At 40.9% G+C, this 20,566-nt stretch overlaps 1 protein-coding gene across 8 annotated transcripts in view; it reads right to left on the bottom strand.

The window, feature by feature from the left end:
* LOC109417689 (ankyrin-3) overlaps positions 1-20,566 on the bottom strand; it is a 591,898-nt gene that overhangs the window by 286,457 nt on the left and 284,875 nt on the right. For all 8 annotated transcript variants that reach the window (XM_062850448.1, XM_062850447.1, XM_062850452.1 and 5 more), the window contains exons 6-7: positions 19,373-20,226; positions 9,119-10,146 (exon numbers count right to left, since the gene is read on the bottom strand). In XM_062850448.1, coding sequence (XP_062706432.1) covers positions 9,119-10,146; positions 19,373-20,226 — 1,882 coding nt within the window. The remainder of the gene's footprint in view (positions 1-9,118; positions 10,147-19,372; positions 20,227-20,566) is intronic.

Below are 20,566 nucleotides of genomic sequence, written 5' to 3'. Positions count from 1 at the left end.
AAAACAACTAATTCAGGAGATAGACTTGGCGTTTTCCAAATTTTATATGTATCACGTAAGTGCGTGCCTCTAGAGCCGACCTACTGAAGTGTGGGCCACACTCAACTACTCTTAAAACCCTTGGAGAAGTATTATACAAGTTTCACAAAGTTTTGATAGTATTACTGGACGATATTGTGAAGTGCATCCTCAAAGAATTGTCAGACCAATTGCTTAAATACAATCTAAAGAAATATCTGGAACGATTTCTAGTAGAGTGTTAAATGGACTTTTGGAAAAATTTGGAAAGTTTTTAAAAATCTCCAGAGAAAATTAATAATATCGGCCATACCTATATTTTTTCAACATTTTTTAAAATAATGGCGAGTCAATTAAAAACACATGATATTACATGAGATTCTTTGGGATATTCTTCACAAATAATCAGAAAAAAACATTATAGCATTTCAAGCAACATTTTTAGTCGAATAGACTAGAAGAAGTTATTAGGGCCATCATAAAACCGAAATAAAGGGAATTAGGTTTTATGCCGGTTCTCAAAACCTCCACAATTAATTGGCCATCAAAATGTTACGTGGTATAACTAGAAAAATTTGGAGCCGGGGCACGTGGCGCAATTGGTCACACGTTTGCTTCATAAACAGATAATCATGGGTTCGATCCCAGCCCCGGCACTTTAACCATGTCTCAAACGAACCCGGATACCTGGACATCGGAGAACGGCAACTCATAATGGACCCCCAATTGGACTGGAAAAAGGAACAACCAACAGCCACACATCAACATCCTCGTGCTCATCATTCTACCATGATACGGTAGAAAGTGGAAGCAGCGCAACGGCAACCAGTTCGATATTGTACAAGTAGATAAGAATACATTTAGGCGCTGTACACAGTGTAAGTACAGCTTCCAATTGGAATCTCTCACGCAGTGCCCTAGTGGACAATAGAGCTGTAAATAAGATTAAGTGATCGAAGAATAAAAAAAAAATATGTAAATTTGATGTTTCTCGTCAAATTTAAAAATTACTCCTGACCAATTGCCATAGGAATTTGTATATTGATTCTACATTATTATTATTCTTGGAAAACATTGCTGAGCCTGAAATTTACATCTGGAAAATCTTCTATGAAATCTACTAAAATAGGCTCAGTGTACCAGTTATGGCTATAGTACCTCAAATTCGCCATAGTCAATTTTCAATCTTTAAAGGTGCAAATCAACAAGAAAAATTTCGTGAACAATAGATCACGTTCACAAAAGATGAATGCAATCATTCAAACTTCACAATTTGCTCAAATTATGGTAGAAATAAATCATTTTTCTTAGCTTGTTGGTCTCCTTGCACCCTGTTTTGACATAGTGTACCGGTTATGGCTAATCCCATAAGGAATGCATGTAAAAAGAGCGAAGTGGGACCCAAATTAACAAATGTGTCCATAACTGGTACAGGGTTCCTATCATTGGCACACGCCGTAATAAATACTAAAAGTAGTTTTGGCTCCGTTTCTATATTTTTCCTGTAAAGTATGGAAACTAATCAATTATTTGACATATCGATGACATTCGTCGGTCTTCTTCTTATTTTTGTAGAAATAGTTGTCCTTAGGTAGTACGATAGTTGGTACAGGCACCCTATATTTTATTTTCAAAATGTTATTAATTCAGAAGGTACGCTTAAAGTGCTTCTTTTCTCCGGAGGTCTCTCTTTGCAGATTTTTTTTTCTGGAATGGCCACAGATATCTCTCAAAGAGACTCCTGTTTGTGCTCTTCATTTTGATTTCTAAGATAATTTATTTAGTTCCATACCCGACCCATATAATCTGGACGTTCACAATACTATGTTCGATAGTGGTAGATCAAATCATATTTATCTCCTCCAGGAACAACTACAAATACCTTCATCAATATTCCAGAAGTTCTAGAGGACTATTTTTTATTATTTATCTATCCTTAAAAGTCTCTTCGGTAACTCATTTTCACAAGAAATCTTTCAGCAGATTATCTTTAATATTATCAGAAATTTCTCAGTATTCTTGGAAAACGTCTTCATCGGCTTTCCTGACATAATTACACTCGGAAATCCGCTTAAAGGTTTACCATTCAGTACTTTCAAGAAAATTTTCCACGCCGATGAGAAAATGACAAAGATTTTTTTCTCGCTAGCACTTTAAGAACCTTAAAAAGAACTTTAAAGAGATTACTTTTTAAAATCAGTTTGCATATTTTTTTTTGTACATTTTTATTGTATTTTTCTTGAGATCTTGAGAATTTTTTGCCATCTTCAGTACCTTGAAGATTTGGAAGACTTTTATGGCTATTTACGTACGCCATTCTTGGAGGATTCCGTTCGTTTTATTGGTGACTTCTTTACAATTCCCTCGGCCTACTTCCGGTTACACTGCCGTTAGGCTAATGGTTGAGGCTTGGAATAGCTTATCCTACGACGGGTAACTAGATACCCGATCCTACTGAATATTCAATATAATACCAGGATTTTTTTCAGAAATTCGCCTAGACATTTCACTTCATTTTTCATGAATTTCTTTATAAATTCCTCCAGGAATATCACAAAGAATTTTTCTAGGAAACCTACCATGCTTAAGAAATTTAGGTATGAATTATTTCAGAAATTTTTTCATGGAATCTTTCAGAAAACCATCCATGGATTCTAGACATAGCGATTTTTTTTTCTAGAGATAGGGGAGTGGAACCATCTCGGCTGGGGTCCTATTTTGGGCACTTTCTGCTATAACTCAGCCAATTCTGAACCAATTAACACAATTTTTGAAACGCGATGAGATACAGTATGCGGCAGGAAAAAATGCGAAAGTGTTTTTCAACTTCAAACCTCGTTTTTGTTCATTCCACGTCAACCAATCTATGTTTCAATGTTCCATGATCTCTAATAGGCAAATTTTCTGAAAAGTTTATTAAAATTTTTCCCATTTTGGTCACTAACCTTTATAGGGCGGCGCCTGAAGCTGCAGACAATCAGAATTTTCAAACCGCAGAAAAACACACAGGTCGCTAAATTTCGTATCTGATAAAACAATAATTTTAATTTTCTCTACAATATCATCAAATATATGTACTCAAGGGCCCATATAGCCGAGGCGGTAAACGCACGGGTATTCAGCATGACCATGCTGAGGGTGACGGGTTCGATTCCCGGTCGGTCCAGGATCTTTTCGTAAAGGAAATTTCCTTGACTTCCTTGGGCATAGAGTATCTTTGTGCCTGCCACACGATATACGCATGCAAAATGGTCATTGGCAGAGGAAGCTCTCAGTTAATAACTGTGGAAGTGCTCATAGAACACTGAACAAGCTGAGAAGCAGGCTTTATCCCAGTGAGGACGTTACGCCAAGAAGAGAGAGAGAGAGATGTACTTATTTCTTTTAGTATGTGAAACTACATGGCTCTAGATCAGTGTATTCTGGTTGTTCGATTGGACGCGCAGTCTATTGATACCCGCTTATTAGGCTTACATTATCACACGTTCATTTATATTTTGCAGTGCTAGAATATAGACATTGACTGATACACTGTCATGAAAAAATAGTCATATATATCCCATATTTAACGTGTAACGTGCGTGCCTTGTACTTTTCGCATTTTTTCCTGCCGCACCCTGTACGTATAGTAAAACCCAAAATTTCAAGTCAATTGGTTTGGAATTGGCTGAGTTATAGCGAAGAGTGCCCAAAATGCCACTGCACAAGTGGTTCGCTACCCTACAGAGATTTATTCTGGGATTTATTCAAAAAATCTTCCAAATATGCTTACGGAAATATTTTTCAGGGATGTCTTTAAATAAATTACCAGCGATACGTTAGGAAATATCTCCCGATTTCCCTTTTGAAATTCTTCCAGAGATTTAATTAAAAATGTCTCTAGAGATTTCTCCATTAATTTTTCTAATTTATTTCTATTAAGAATTTTGTATGGATTTTTTTAAACTTGCTAAAAAATATTGATCGGAAATCTATAAAAAACTTCACGCAAAATTTGTCCCTTTTCAAGCCTTCGTCCCCCTATGGAAAACGTTTTGTATGAGACCTCTGAAATTTGTGTATACCCAAATGTGTCGTTTGCTGAAGTTCACTTCCGTCTTAAAAGTATGACGTAATTCATAGACGTATCCTCTTAAGAAGCATCTCCAGAAATTATTTCATAATGCCTCTTAATATTTCTTAATAAATTTTTAAATCAATTCCTATTCTATTTTTTCAACTGCTTGTATTACACCTCCTGGATCCATTTGTGAAACGTTAAACACGTTATTCGACCATCGATCAAAAAACGATCCAATCTGACTATACATGTCAATGGTTGCTGCTCCGTGATTGATCTGAGCTGGTACCAATTGCACTGAGATCCAAATGAATAAGGGCTGGGACACTCCACTTATTCTCAAAGTGCAATTTAAGCAGCTCATACATTTTTGATCAATAACGGCGCCGGCCACGTCAGTTGGGAAGGGAAAGGAATGTTAGAGTGTGCTGGTTGTTGCTACTGAAGACCGAAAGCACCTCTGCATCCCCACAACCAGCACGGACTGGGGTATTTATTAGACGGAAAGGATGGGAGATCCGGGAGTCACCGTTAGGTCGGTGATGCGATCCATGGATAAAGTATATTTATAGTGTTCGTAAGGTGATAGATTGTGTGGTGATTACTATGAAGGACAAGCGGCACAGTTCGCTTTGATTGCATAACTTGTAGGCGTTATATACACTGTGCTGTTGAAGTTGGAAGGAAGGGAAACGAATTCGTTTCTGGTTCTAGCGATGGCTATGAACATATGAATATACAAGAGATATATATGTAGAGAAGAGAGAGAGAGAGAGAGAGAGAGAGAGAGAGAGAGAGAGAGAGAGAGAGAGAGAGAGAGAGAGAGAGAGAGAGAGAGAGAGAGAGAAAGTGGATAGAAAGATACAAAGTAGGATGAAAGGGACGGGCCAGGGATTGAACCCATAACCTTCTGCATACGAATCAGAAGCGGTAGACACTAGACCACCAAGCCCGTCTCATTTGTGAAACGTTAAACACGTTATTCTAGATTATTTTGGGAGTACAAAAACCTCCTTAACAAGCATTGCAAGAAATTATACGGCAATATAGAGATCTCGGCATCACGTACGGCCCGCGGGCCGCACTTTGATGACCGCTGCTTTAGGATTTCTCCGGGATTTTCCCTAAGGTTCTTTAAGATATTCCTCCAGGGATCTCCATTGATTGCTAGAGGAGATTAAAAAAAACCTTCAAGGATTCCTCCCAAAGTTCCTTGACGGATTCTTTCTGAAGCTTTTTGAGGAATTCCTCCAGAGACTCCTTCAGTAGTTTAATGCTTTTTGTGTATTCAAAAGTTCTTCAGCGATTCTTCCGGATTGTTTTTCAAGGGCTCCTTCAGGAGTCCCTGGGAAAATTTAGTAAGGGGTTACTGAAGAAATTTCGAGAAGGTTTCTCCACAGTCAACCAGTGATCGTATAAGATGTTGAATAAAACGTTAAAGTGGAGGCGATATGCGTACATTTTACATGCGCCTTAATGGAGACATGCACGCATATGGCCTCCACTTTATCATCCTAAGCAACAGCTTATACGATTACTGGTTGTCTGGGTCTATGTTACTGCTCCTTCACGAATTTTACAGAAGTGCATAGTTCATGATATAACATTTTTTCAAGGACCTCCTGAAGGAATTTCTAAAGTTATTCCTGGAGATACTTCTGGAGATTCCAAGAAAATGTTATTTTTGTTTTAATTTCAAGAGCAAAATTCTCTGAAGACATTTCTTAACTTATCTTGCCGAGTTTCGGCAGAAATATCTAGGAAATACCTAAAGGAACTCCTAGAAGAATTTTATGGCAGAAAAAAATAAATTCCTAGAAGAGTTCTATGACAAAAAATCTGAAGTCTTTGGAGGAGTTTCTGGGGAAACCCCTGAGGAATACCTGGATAAACCCCCCTTGAAGGAATTCCTAAAATAATATTAGGAGAAACTTTCGGAGGAATTCATATAAAGATTCTTAGAGGAGTTTATGGAAAAAAAATCACTGAGGAGATTTCTAAACACTCTTGAGGAGTTTCTGAGTAAATTAAAAAAAAACATCTGGATGAATGCTTGAAATATAAACACATTACTCCGGAATCTGAGCAGATACTGCAGACAAAGGTATTGGTGGAGTTCTTCAATAAATCCAAAAATACATTCTGAAGGGATTCTCGAAGGATTTTTTGAAGCAAACCTGGAAGAACTGATAGAGATACTTCTGGTGTAGGAATTTCTTGCAAAATGTCTGGAGGTATAAGTGGAAAACCCCTCTAAAAACATTTTCTGAAATAATCGCTAGAGGAATTTTCGGAAGAAATTCAGCAGAAATTTGAAATAAATCAGAATGAGATTATTTGATATATTTCTAAAGAAATTTTATTTTTTGCAATTTCTTAAGAAATGCCTGGAAATTTGAAGAATGCTCTGCAGTAATTTCACAAAGAATTTGAAGAGATATTCCTGGAGAAACGCCAAGAAACAGTTCCAGAAGTGATTTCCTAAAGAATCCCTAAAATAATCTTCGAAAAGATTCTTGAAGGAAAAAAGAAATCTTAAACAATCCCTCAAGAGAGATCCCAAAGAATCCCAAGAGAGGTTTATGGTGCAATCCCTGAAGAATATTTTACGAACTTCTGAGAAACCCCCTACAAATGCTTTTTGTAAAATTCTTGAAAGTACCTCAAAGTTTCAAATTGATTTCGACTGAATACTTTTTGACTGCTGGAGCTGAAGAGAAGCATTTGTATTCTCATAATTTTACTCATTCATCTGACTTTCAGAGAACTTTGAAGTCATATCGAGTTAGGCCACCAGCTACGTCGATGGAGATTCCATCGATAATTTCTCCAGTGGTTCTTTTGAGAATTCTTTCAGGGATTCCATTTTGATTTAATTCGTGTATTCTATCGGTATTTTCTTTGAGCATTTTTAAAAAATTCCTTCAAGAATTGCCTGGGGAATTTTTTCAGGTATTCCATTGCCAGTTTCTTCAAGGTTTTCGAGTTCAACGTGAATTGTTTGATTGATTCTTTGGGGGATTCAATGGTAAATTACTTTGCTCAGGCCACGTTATATTCGAAAAATTATGCAGGAATTATATCAACATTTTTTCAGGAAATCTTTAATTTTTTTTTTGAGAATTCTTGGGGATTTTTAATGAGATTCACTGGAGAATTATTTCAATCATTCATTCAGTTACTGGTTCTTCCAGGTATTTTTTTTTTTCGAGAATCCGTTCAGAAAATCACCGGAAATTTCACAAGGAATTCTCTCGGAATTTTCTCAAGAGACTGTTTGAGAAATTTTCCCAGAGATTGCTTGAAGAATTCGTCAGAGAACTTTTTCGGACATTTATTCAGGAATCTAAGCGACTATATCATCAGCAATTTTTCCTGAAATTCCTTAGAAAACATCTTAAGAGATTTTTTTTGGAGAATTTTCTTGAGGATTCGTTGGAGAATTCTTCCAAGAATTCCATCTTTAGAGATATAAGAAAAAAAATGTCTGCGATTTTTTGAAAAATCCATCAAGGGATGCCATCAAGACTTTCTAAGTATTTCAACGAGAATTTCTCCATGGATTCGGTAAGCAGTTTCTTCAGAAGTTCCTACACGGGTTAGTTATCGAGCAGTTCTTTAGCGATTAGCTACATGGATCCCTTCGGAAATCTCACAGGATTCCTTTTATGAATAAATCATTGAAAATCTTTCTGGGATTTCTCGGGAAATTCTTTTAGGAATCCCATCGTAAATTTCTTAAGGAAATCTTTGGGAGTTTTCTACCAGGGTTACCTCGAGTAATTCATCCTGTTCTGGAACTACTATTTCTCAGGAGAGTCGTTGAAGAATTCCTTCAATTCCTCCCTTTGTGGCATTTCTACACTAAATTTATCTACAATTTCATTTTCGGAGAATTTCTCCATTAAGATATTTTTCATTGGATGGAGGTCGTTAGAAATTCATCAAGAATATCTCAAAGCATTTTAAAGAGAACCTTTTCAAGATTATTTAAGAAACTACTCTAAGGACACAGCAGACTCCATTGGATATTCCTTCAGGTATCGGATACCATTGTAAGGAAGTGATTGTAAGTTCCTCCAAGGATTTTTTCGGCAATCCCTTAAGGAATTTCACCAAACATTTCATAAGGAACAGTTTGAGAATTTTCTGCAGAGATTGCTTGGGAAACCCATCCAGGGATATGATGTGCAATTCTCTCGGGAGTTTATCGAAGGTTTTAATGGGAATTCCTCCAGCGATAGTTTATTCATGGATTTTTTGGGGAATTTATTCAGGCATTCAATTTGAAATATTTTCCTGGGGAATTTTTCGAGCGATTCGTTTGAATATTCTTTTAACCTTCCAGGACGCGCGCCATCAAGCAACTGAAACTGCACCGCGGTCTCGCTGTATACGACGAGCGAGGTTTTTTGGTAGTGTTGTACTTTTTACAACAGCGCGCGTGCTGAAGGGTTAAATATTCCTCCAGGAGTTAATCCAAGGATTTATCTTAATGTTTTTTAATTCTTCTGAGCAAATTTCTCCAAGACATCACTACTAAGTGGTCTAGATTGCGAGATATTCCACAATTGAAGTAACTGCTGCCAAAGATGTATTGCTATCCCATGTGCCCGACATGGTGCACTGTATAGCAGATTCCCGTTGACCAATTATCCTTTTTTAAGAATATGAATTTCTGGGTTATAATGATCCCAACGACAATTTTTGTGTTTCTTTGGTTTCACCTTAAGAAAAAAAATGTAACACAACACATGTAATGTAACAGATACTCCACCCAACCAGTATACCATCTGCACCGCACCACCAACTACAACCGCTGGGAGATAATAAGCCATTCGTGATAGATATCTTCCTACACAACACAAGACGCTACACAACATTCACGACGGTACGGGTAGCAAACAAAAGAACACATCCCACTCAAATTACAAAAGCGCAACAATTTTGGTTCACCTCTCATCAGATTAAGACCTTAGTGAATTTGAAACTTTCACGAACCAAAAGGAGAAGAAAAAAAAAACAAAAAAACAAACTCACCTTCATCTTCCGAGTCCGACATGAACGTCTCGTGGATCGTTTCCGGGGCGACAATTTTGAACTTCTCGTCCACCGTTTGGGTTACGCTCGTTTCCGTGACGACCTTCAACGTTTCCACCACGGTGATGTATCCCAACTTATCGGCAATCGACAGTGCCGTCTGACCGTTGTTGGTCACCGCTTCCGGGTTGGCTTTGTTCTTCAGCAGCAAATTGATGATCAGGGTGTGTCCCTGCTGGGCTGCCTGATGCAACGGCGTGTAACCGATGTTGTTCTTCTTTTCGATATCGGCGTCGTTCTCTAGCAGGAACTTGACGATGTTGATCTGACCGAAGTGGGCACCTACGTGCAGTGGCGTGAATCCGGTTTTGGTGGCCGGTTCCACGTTGGCACCGTGGTCCAGCAGGACCTTGGCGATATCTGTATGGTCTTCCTGAGCGCACAGATGCAACGGAGTAAGACCATTCCTGGCGGCGTGATTCGGATCGGCGCCGTTATCCAGCAATAGCCGGGACATGTCCCGATGACCTTCCTGAGCACTGAGATGCAACGGTGCGAACCCGGTCTTGCTTTCGGCATTGGCGTCCGCCTTGTACTCGAGCAGAGTATTGGCAATGTCCATTTGGTTCTTCTTCGAGGCGATGTGCAGCGGGGTGTGGCCGTTCTTGGCCGGAGAATAGGGAGATGCTCCTTTTTCCAGCAGCAGCAGTGCCACCTTCTGGTGATCGTAATGACTAGCAACATGCAGTGGAGTGACCCCGTTCTTGCCTTGGACGTCGACCTGGGCACCTCGTTCCAGCAGTAGCCGGGCGCATTCCAGGTTGCCGTATTTGGCCGCCAGATGCAGCGGGGTGAAACCCTTCTTGGTGACGGCTTCCATGTTGGCTTTGTTGTCCAGCAGGACGGCGGCCACGTCATCCTGGCCCTCTTTGGCAGCGATGTGCAACGGGGTGTAATTGTCCTTGGTGGTCGCGTCGATTTTGGCACCATGCTGAAGGAGCAGCATCACGATGTCCACGTTGCCGATTCTGGATAGGGGAAAAGATGAGATAGGAATGATTGAATATTGTTGGCTGTTGAATGTCTATGAATATGAAAGAAATAGTTTAACAAAAGGCCAACAAAAAAGCCCAGTATTTGGTTTGATATTTAACATAAGTGGCTAGATTTAACAGAACACACGCTCCTACAGAACGTGTGTAAATTTTTCGAAATTAAAGGAAAAAATATTGTATATCATGTATAGTTCCACTATTGAAAACAAGTAGCTAGAATTTTGGTTTACCTGATAAGCTTACAATCAGATTTTATAAACTATTACATGGTGCTCTAGAGCAACCATGCGAGGTAGAGAGTAAATAACTATTGAACAAAGCCTTCAATTGCGAAACAGTTTTGAGTCGAACTGAAAGCTATTAAACATCTGTGTTGTACAATGGATGAATAAACCGCTTTTAAGCTTGATTTTCAAAATTTTAGCTGAATAAGCTGTTATTCAGCTATCATTGCTACTTGAGGCATCCAGTGGCGAAGAAATTCTGAACTATTCTTTGTATTTCTTAAAAGCGACTGATGATCTGGAAAAATTTGCTGAACTCTGAACCGTTTTGTTCGTTACCTAGAAGTGATAGGTTTTTCGAAAAACTTTGCGAGAATAGCGCCTTTCCATACTAGCTTGTATTTTCAGCTCTATTTTTCCTAAGCCGAACCGGAAGCTTCTGTACAAACTAGTACCACGTAGTGGAAAAAATGTGAACTATTCTTTTCACAACTTAGAAGGTTCAGTGTCTGAACTATCTGGAAGCTCACTAACGCCACGTGACGAGCAAAGTACATGTTAAACATACTGAAGACATGCCAGTTGTATTCAATCAAAGACTAAGAATATTAGCGCTTAGAGAGCGCCACTTGTCTTGCCGCTTGACGTTTACATATAAAAAAGCAAGAGAAGGCATTATTTCTATTTTTATTCTTTGCCGTATCGCAATGAGGCCGGCAACGAAATGCGAAATCATTGCGGTTTGTACTAAAAAAATCCGCGAAGCTGCCGCTGCTGCAAAACGTAATGAGCGCGGCTTTTCTTGCGGTAAATTTCGAAACAACATCAGTTCACTGAGAATGTTTTGTGAGTGGGTTTTTGATTCCGAGGAGAATCTGTAATACCAATACGGGACAGAAATGGGTAATTCTAGAAAGCTTCAAAGAAAGCTAGCTCTATTTTTCTGAAGACGGAATTTCTTCACAGTTTTAAGAATATGTAAGAAAGTTTTCATTGGTAGAAATTTTCAAATTTTACTTCCATATGTTCTTTATGCTTCAGGAATTCTGGGAAAATTCCACCAGAAGATGCTCGGAAGTTCTACCAGGAGTTGTTAAGGAATTCATCCATACTTTTCCCAGGAATATCTCCAGAAGTTCCTCGGAAATTCCTCCAGGAGCTCCTCGGAAAATCGTGCAGGAGTTTCTTGGGTATTTCTCCGGGAGTTGATCGTGAATTTTTGCAGGAATACCTAGAATTCCTCAAACAGCTTCACGGGAATTCCTCAAGGAGCTTCTCGGAAATTCCTGCAAGAGTTCCTCGGGAGTACCTCCAGAAGGTCCATAGGAATTGCTCCAGGATTTCCTCAGGATAACTTCTAGAAGTTCCTCGATAATTTCTTCAGGAGTTCCACGGTATATATTCCAGGAGTTCCCTGGGAAACCGTCCAGAAGGTCCCAGGAAATGCTTCCAGGAGTTGCTCGGGAATTTCTTCAGAAATTCCTTGGGAATTCATCCAGGACTTCTTCTATAGAATACTTCCACGTGTTTTTTTTTTCAGAAGTTCCTCGGAAATTCCTCTAGGAGCTCCAATGGAATTCTTCAAGAAGTTTCTTCGGAAGGTCTTCGGGATTTTTTCAAAGAGATCCTTAGCATTTTTTTTTTAGAAGTTACTCTAGGACTTCGAACTTTTTCAGAAGTAGCTTGGGAATTTCTTCAGGAGCTCTTCGAGAATGCTTCCAGCAGTTCTACCTGGAAGGGTGAACATATAAAGTGAAGATTCCGAAGTTGTCTGAGATATAATTTGTGAACAATTTATGGTATAGTACCAAACTGGAGATCTGGAGGAACTTCCTGTCGGTGCCATCTTTTCCTTTCGTGATAAGCCTGTCGCGGCCGGTTTCTACTACTGGGAAGTCATACATCATTTTGTCGTTGGCGTCCAAACAAAATTTGAAAAGTGTCAGCTGTAATCAAAAATACACAAGTGTGTGCATTTTGTAGAAACATATTATTTGGTAGTCCTTCATCTCATATGACCCAGAAGAGGGAAAACACGACATTTTCAACATGGTATGCAATAGAAAGGACCTGAGAATTGGAAAATCTGGAGAGTCCGTTCCTTTATATATTTTATTAATTATTCAACGCAATAATTTGTGGATTACTTTGAAAAAAAAAAAATATTACATTGATTACATTACATGAGCTTCTCTATCAATATAATCAATCTCTATCAAGTAGGTATTATAATCTACTCCAAACTGCTCTAATCGCTGCTATCAATCAATTAAAGTGACCCTTTTTAACATATCAAGCCACAAATATAAGTTACAGCTTATAGAATACCTGACCATTCCTGTACCAAAATCCCATTTCCTTTCTATTTTCGAGGGCGTCGGTGAGTAGCTGGCACTTCGATAAATAGTTATCCCTTCCCTACTATCCTTTCCCATCCACATTTCGTATTTCTTATCGTTTCAGAGACCGATCAATGGCGGTGAAGCCTAGGCTTGTTAGCCAGGACACAGTGTAAATGCCTGTGCCCCATCCCGGAATCAAAAAGGCCCATGGAGTGACAACATTTCTTAGCTATGTTACTCCCAACGTTGGTGTTCGAATATACTAAAACAATTTCACTCACTCGAACACATCTTCATGATTTACACCAATACACCTACACAATCAGAATATTGTTGTATCACTTGCTTATAGGTATTCCCAAATCATCTTATTCCATAAGCAATTAGATAAGGAGTATTAAAGTTTTAACATGACAACTTTCAGTACGCAATCTACGAATTACTCCGTTACCACGCAACGCAACGCAACGCTTCCAGCAGTTCTACCTGGAAGCTCCTCGGGAATTCTTCCGCGAAATTCCTCCATAACTTCGCGAATTCCTAGGAGATCCCGGCAGTTTTTTTAGGACGTCGCAGGAAATTCATTCAGAATGTTCATGAGTAATTCTGCAGGAGTTTCCCGGGAATTTATCAAGGAGTTTCTCAGAAGTTCCTCCAAGAGTTTCATGTGAATTCTTCAAGGTGTCTCTCAGAAATTTTTCCACGAGTTCCTCGGGAATACCTCAAGAAGTATCACTAGATTTCTTCAGGAGTTCCGCAGCAATTTCCTCAAGAGCTTCTCGGGAATTCCTCCAGGAGTTTCACGGGAATACCTTTAGCAATCCTTTTGAAATTCCTCGGAAAGATCTCCAGGTCTTCCTTGGGAAACTCCCCAGAAGTTCCACGGCAATGTTCCCAGGAGATCACTGGCAACTTTTCCAGAAGTTCCCAGGAAATGGTTCCATAATTTCCTCCGGAATTTCTTTTCAAGATTTCCCTAGGAAGTTCTCTGGGAATTTTTCAAGGTGTTCCTAGGGAATACCTCCAGGAGTTCCTCGGGCGTTCCTTCAGGAGTTTCCCTGGAGATATTCTCGGAGAATATTTGTAAAAACTTCTGGTATCAGAAGGCCGGCTCCAGAGGCACGTTATCCTCCATTTGAGACATTTGTGCCATTGCCAAAATAATAGCCTATTTCATCATCTACCTGAGGGAAAAGGAAGGAAATAAGGATAAGGATGGGGATAAGGACAGGTATGGAAATAGGAAAAGTACCCTGGAAGAGGATACTAACGCATAAGCGTACCACAATGGGTTCAAACAGCACCCTGAAAAGGGTACTGTAATAACGCATAAAGCGAAAGAGAGCCTATAGCTCTTTACCACAGCGGGTTAAGAACAACAGAATATCCTGAATATTCAGGTCTCTGAAGTCAGTTTCACTTAATAAGTGTTTACCGAATACTCGGAAACGCAGTTGCGCAAAAACTGGACAGTTACATATTAAATGATACGAAGTTCCATAATCGAATTCACAGCTATCACATGCAAATGAATCAGGTAGCTGAATATTCGCCGTATGATAGCTGAGTCGGCAGTGGCCAGTCAATGCTTTGACCAGAATGCTGCAATTCTGCTTTGACAGATTTGTAAGATACTTAGTCACCCTTGGAGATGGCTCAGTACAATACAATTTGGTTTGACGACATGACTCCAAACTATTCCAGTATTGTCTGTGTTGAGTAGCAGCCCAGGTGTGAATCTGAAGCTTCACCCAACACTTCGATATCGGAATAGCTGGCTCAGGGTCAATGAAGTCATGTGATGCTCCAGTGCGAGCTAACTCATCAGCCAATTCATTTTCAGTGATGGAAGAATGGCCAGGTACCCATACAAGGTGAACAGCGTTTGCTGAATTCAGCTCCTCGATTTGAGTTCAACAAGCGATAACTCTTCGACCTAGAGTTGGCCGAAGCAAGTGCTTCAATAGCAGCCTAGCCATCTGATCAGAAGTATATTACTTTGCCCATTATCCTGGATCTTGAACCGACCGGGAATCGAACCCGTCACCCTCAGCATGGTCATGCTGAATACCCGTGCGTTTACCGCCTCGGCTATATGGGCCCTTATAGCCTTTACCTGTTCTGTCACAACGATTTCAGAATGAAATAGACGCAAAGGTCGAACGCCATTACGGTTTTGCCTTTCCGTAAAAAGAACAATAGATGTTTTACTCGGATTAACCGGAAGGCCATATTGGCGACACCAACCCTCAACTACCTGAAGGGCGATTTGCATCAGGTTGCTGATGCACATACCAACTAACAATGCTAGGTAGTCGTCGGCAAAACCATAAGTAGGAAAACCGCTATTATTGAGTTGCCTCAATAGCGTATCTGCTACGAGATTCCACAGAAGCGGTGACAAGACTCCCCAATGGGGGCATCCACAAACATTCAATTTCCTAATCCCTGCTTGACGCAATGTCGAGAAGAGATATCGGTTGGTATGCATGTTGGTTAACATGAAGAGGTACGTTGGCCAGATGAACATCACAGATGTGATGATCCACAATGCGTTCTAAGCATTTCAGAAGAAAAGAGGTCAAACTGATAGGTCTGAAACTCTTTGCTTCTTCATACGACGCACGACCCACTTTCGGAATAAACTTTGCAGTAATATCCCGCCAGGATTTGGGAATATACTCTGTAGCAAAACTGCGAACAAATATTTTTTTTTTCAAAACATGTTTGAAATCAAGGTTGCAACCATTCATTTGCAAAGATTTACATTCATTTGCTATTATCTCAGTTCAGAAGCATGCTATCAAAAAACAATGTATGGATGAATTTAACCTTGTAGTTTTATCTGAAAGTTTGCCGAATAACATTGGGGTCGCACACGCATTCTAAAGTCGTGAGCGAGCTGTGAAGGCAACTTTCCACAGCGTGAATGAAATTTACATTCACCGCGTGGAGAGTTGCCTTCACAGCTCGTTCACGACTTTGGTATACGTTTGCGACCCCAATGTTATTCGGCAAACTTTCAGATAAAACTACAAGGTTAAATTCATCCATACATTGTTTTTCGATACCATGCTTCTGAACTGAGATAATAGCAAATGAATGTAAATCTTTGCAAATGAATGGTCGCAACCTTGTTTGAAATAATCAAATCCCTTCTGAAGCAAAATAGGATAAATCCCATCTGCCCCAGGAGATTTGAAAGGAGCAAAGCTATTAAGTGCCCACTCAATCGATTCTTTTTTTTTTTTTTGCTTATTCGTTTATTTGGAAGGCTCGGGCGCCACATGGGCATAACTGAGCCGAAATCTTTTTTTTTTTTCAATCCTTAACCTCGAAACAGCCGCGAGTACTTCGGCTTCCCAAACTAACATAGTTTTAAGGCAGTAATAAATTGTAAAATGTAAAATCATTGTAAAAAAAAAACTCAATCGATTCTATAGTTACAATACTCCGAGCCGAAGCCAGGGAATCGCCATTTTGAAACATTTGTACAAAGTTTTTTCCAGCCGGATCGTTCAGCAGACCGGAGAGCTTTCCTGTTGGCTAGTTCAGAGATGAGTGTAGCAACTTTTGCGTTGTTGACAAGCACACAGGCTCGAGGCATGACACGCGAGTTTGCCATTTCATGTTTACTGAAGGTAGCAAACACCAAGGCCACTTGGGCTGAACCATTTTGCATAAGTCTGCAAAGATTGATTGTTGATGTTCTTTTATGCTGAAGATTGATCTGAGCTATCCTAATCGTAGCCACTACCCAAACTAGGCAAGATTAAACTCTTCGCAACAACAGCACAACAAAGAACAGCAGCAACAAAACCAGATCGGTATCGATTGGAAAACGCCAAAGGCGAGGATACACAGAATACACTGTGTAAATCGCATAATGCGAAACCATATAGGTGAAAATTTAAACTAATTAAAAACATATTCATAATCCCGCCCTTATTTAGCCTCAAGTGAGACTAAAGAAGGGCAGCCGATTGTCTCGGAGAAACACAAGGTCCACTGCACCATTGCTCCCGTTAGCACAGTAAGGGCAACATACCGTGGAGGGCGCCCTGGTACTCCGCCGGCTCCATTTGCGGTTAGGTTTTTATTAGACCCCCATAGCCATTTATTCCTAGGCACGGTAAGCATGAAGCCGCATCACACCATGAATTAGGGGTCACCTGTTGATGGACTCTTACCACCGGAACAGGCGGTCCGTAGTGTTATTCTTAGCTAATTGAGACAATCGCTACCGACACTACACAGCTATCTAGGCTGATCGAGAAAAGAAGTTAATATTGATGATCAACTTCATACGGGCCCGAGCAGCCGGAATTCCTCTTCAAGATTTCCCTAGGACTCCCCGCGCTATATAACGTCGGATTCCTATCACTTTGGAGCGCAAAAACAAGCAGCGTTTCACTCCATGGCCCATCGTTTTCTCAGCATACCAATGGAAAAAGAGGACTCCCTGGAAGAAAGGAGTAGAATCCACAGGGCAGCAGAGCTAAACGGATACGATAAAGCATTTGTGGACAAAATTCTCCGGAAGCACGAACGGAAGAAGCATAGAAGGAATGCAACAACATTACAACCCGAGAAAGAAGAAGTCCGGAGGGTCAGCTTGCCTTTCTACCCCAAATTGTCCAATTCAGTTCAGAACACTTTGAAGCATCATGGACTTCACGTTGTGTACAAAAGCCAAAATACACTGAAGGATTTGTTGTGCAATCTTAAGGTTAAGATTCCGGCTGAGGAAAAATCAGGAATCTACCAAATTCCCTGTAAAGATTGCGCAGCCGTGTACATCGGACAAACTCGCCGCAAATTGAAAGTTCGCCTGCGGGAACATAAAAATGCGGTGGAGAATGGTAGGCCGAACGAATCAAGTGTAGCCGTACATGCTTTGGCTGAAGAACACACAGTGGATTGGGAGCAAGCAAAACTATTGAAAACTGTTAGAAAAACATCACATTTGAATGCTTGGGAATCAATGTTCATCGCCACTGCCGACTCTCCGCTGATGAATGAAGATGATGCGCCAATATTGTCACCACTCTTCCATTTGACGAAGCTGAAAATACAGTAAATATTTTATCTCATCTCGACGTGTACTGTGTAAAGTACGAATATGTGTGAGCGACTCTACGTAATTAGTCGGACATCGTCCCGTCGATGGGCAGCATCGAGCCCGAAACCGGTCGGCTAAAAAGGTAAATTAAAAACCCTTTAAATCGTTTGTAAGAACAATACGTGTTGTGTCCGTTCTCGTATCGTGTCCCGTGGGTGTTCCCTAGGAAGTTCTCTGGAATTTTCCAAGGAGTTTCTAGGGAATACCTCCAGGAGTTGCTCGGGCGTTCCTTCAGGAGTTTCCCAGGAGGTATTCTCGGAGAATATTTGTAGGAACTTCTGGGGAACTCATGAAGTAATTTCCGGGGAACTACTACTGGTATTCCCGGGGAACTCTTGGAGAAATCCTGGAGGAATTCGCGGGGAACTCCTGGAAGAATTTCCTGGGGAACTCCTGGAGATATTTCTAGGAGAATTTTAGGAGGAATTTCCGGGAAACTTTGTCGACAATTCCTGGGGAGCTCCTGGAGGTATTCTCGGAGAATTTATGGAGGAATTTCCGGGGAACTCCTGGAGAAATTCCCGGGGAACTACTACAGGAATTCTCGGGGAACTTTCGGAGGAATTCCTAAAGGAATCCTTGAGAAATGCCCGAGGAATCCCTGGGAAACTCCTGGAAAAAATCCCAGGGAACTCCTGGAGGTTTTCCCGGAGAATTCTTGGAGGAATTACCGGGAAGCTTCAGAAGAAATTACCGGAGAACTCCTGAAGGATGAGTTTCCATGCATTATTACTAGAGGACTTTTTGGGGAAATCTTGAACTCCTATAACAAATTTCGTGGAAATCCTAGAGAGAATTTTAAGATTATTTATAAAGAAACTAGCTGTACCCGGCAAACTTTGTCTTACCTACTGCGTTTTTTGACGTTTCAAGTTTCTATCCAAAACCAAGTCCCCGTTCAAAATGTATGAAAACCCGATTTTCAAAAACTATCTATTTTCCCATGTTTTAGGCCTCATAAACCTTCCTTGGGTGAAAACTAACAGAACAAAACTTAGACGACCCAAATCAGATCACCCGTTCGCAAGTTATACGCGGTCCCACGTATGCCACTGCATTTTTATATATATAGATTACCATAGAGGAATTCCCTGGACAATCCTTAAGGGGGTTTGGCCACAAATGCTGGAGGAATTCTTGGGGAATTTCTACAAATATCCCGTTTAATTCTTGGAAGTATTCCTGGAGAAGCCATGGAAGTATTCCCGGAGGCTCATGTAGGATTTTTCTAGGAACTCCTAAAAGGAATTCTAGTGGAATTCCTGAAGGACTTGCCGGGGTTCATCTGGAAGAAGTTCTGTGTAGATTCTGAAGAAATTCTCAGCGTTATTATGGAGGAATTGCCGGAAAACTCTTATGAATTCTTGGGGAACTGCATGAGACAATTTTAGAATCGGTCATCGTGTCAGTTGGACGAAACAGTATCGAAATACTGATGTTCGCAGACAAGCTTATCACTAATATAAAATAAAACAATAAACTCTCCAAACAAACCCAAGACACAAACTTACCTCGAAGCAACGTGCAGTGGCGTCTGGTCCTCCCGTGCCTGGGCATTCACATAAGCACCATTCCGCAGCAAAATCCGGATGATATCCGCTTGCTTGGCCCGGGCGGCCAAATGCAATGGGGTTTCCCCTCGCACCGTCGGTATATCGGGACTAGCGTCGTGTTGCAACAGGTAGATCACAATGTTCATGCAGCCCATAAAGCTGGCCACATGCAGCGGCGTCAGGCCACTCTCCGTCGTAGCACTGATGGTAGCACCGTGTTTTAGCAGTAATTCTACGACTTTTATGCGGTTCTTTTTGCACGCAATGTGCAACGGGGTAAAGCCGTTAAGGGCTCGGGCGTTCGGGTCGGCGTTCCGATCGAGCAGGAGTTTGGCCACTTTGACGTGGCCACAGTGCGCGGCCACATGAAGCGCCGTCAGGTAGTCTATGGTGATGTCGTCTACAGGAGATTTGTTGACCAGAAGGATTTTGGCGGCGCTCACGTGTTCACCTTGGGCGGCCATGTGCAGCGGCGCGAGGCCATTCTTGGTCTTGGCAATGATGTCGGCGTTGTGCTCTAGAAGTAGATCGATGACCTGGTCGTGCCCGGACCGAGCGGCACAGTGCAACGGCGTGAGCCCATCCCGCGTAACGCTGTCGATCCGGGCCGAGTTCTTGATCAGCATCGACACCATGTTTAGCTTGCCCCACTTGCACGCCACATGGAGGGGGGTGATGTTGTGCTTGGCGGTGAAATTGACGTCGGCACCCTTCTCGATCAACAGCTGGGCGACATTGACATTCCCATAGTGGGCGGCTATGTGCAGTGGCGTGAAGCCGCTCTTGGACGACACGTCCGGATTGTGTTCGTTCTACAAGAAAGGAGATAAATTGCAATTATCGTCAACCGTTCACTTGTATGCTATAAATTAATTTGAGCTTGGTGCAAAACCCCAACGCACAGTGGGACAGTATTGAGGAAAACATGGAAGAAACCCCTACAGCCATGAATTGCAAGTCAGTCCTATCTGTAAAATGTAGGCATTGAAGATCTCGTTCCGACGCTTGACATAACTAATTTTTAATGATGATAAATGGAATGTGTGAAAATGTTAAAAAGCAACATATATCGTATACTGTTATTCTTCAAATAATATGGAACGAGCTCACCAAAAATATTTAGCCCTGTGTTCATCGGAGACCATAATTGAG

Source organism: Aedes albopictus, chromosome 2 (assembly GCF_035046485.1).
Source record: "Aedes albopictus strain Foshan chromosome 2, AalbF5, whole genome shotgun sequence".
Lineage (NCBI taxonomy): Eukaryota > Metazoa > Arthropoda > Insecta > Diptera > Culicidae > Aedes > Aedes albopictus.
The sequence above is the reverse complement of the archived record's forward strand: the minus strand, read 5'-3'. Positions and strand labels throughout refer to the sequence as shown.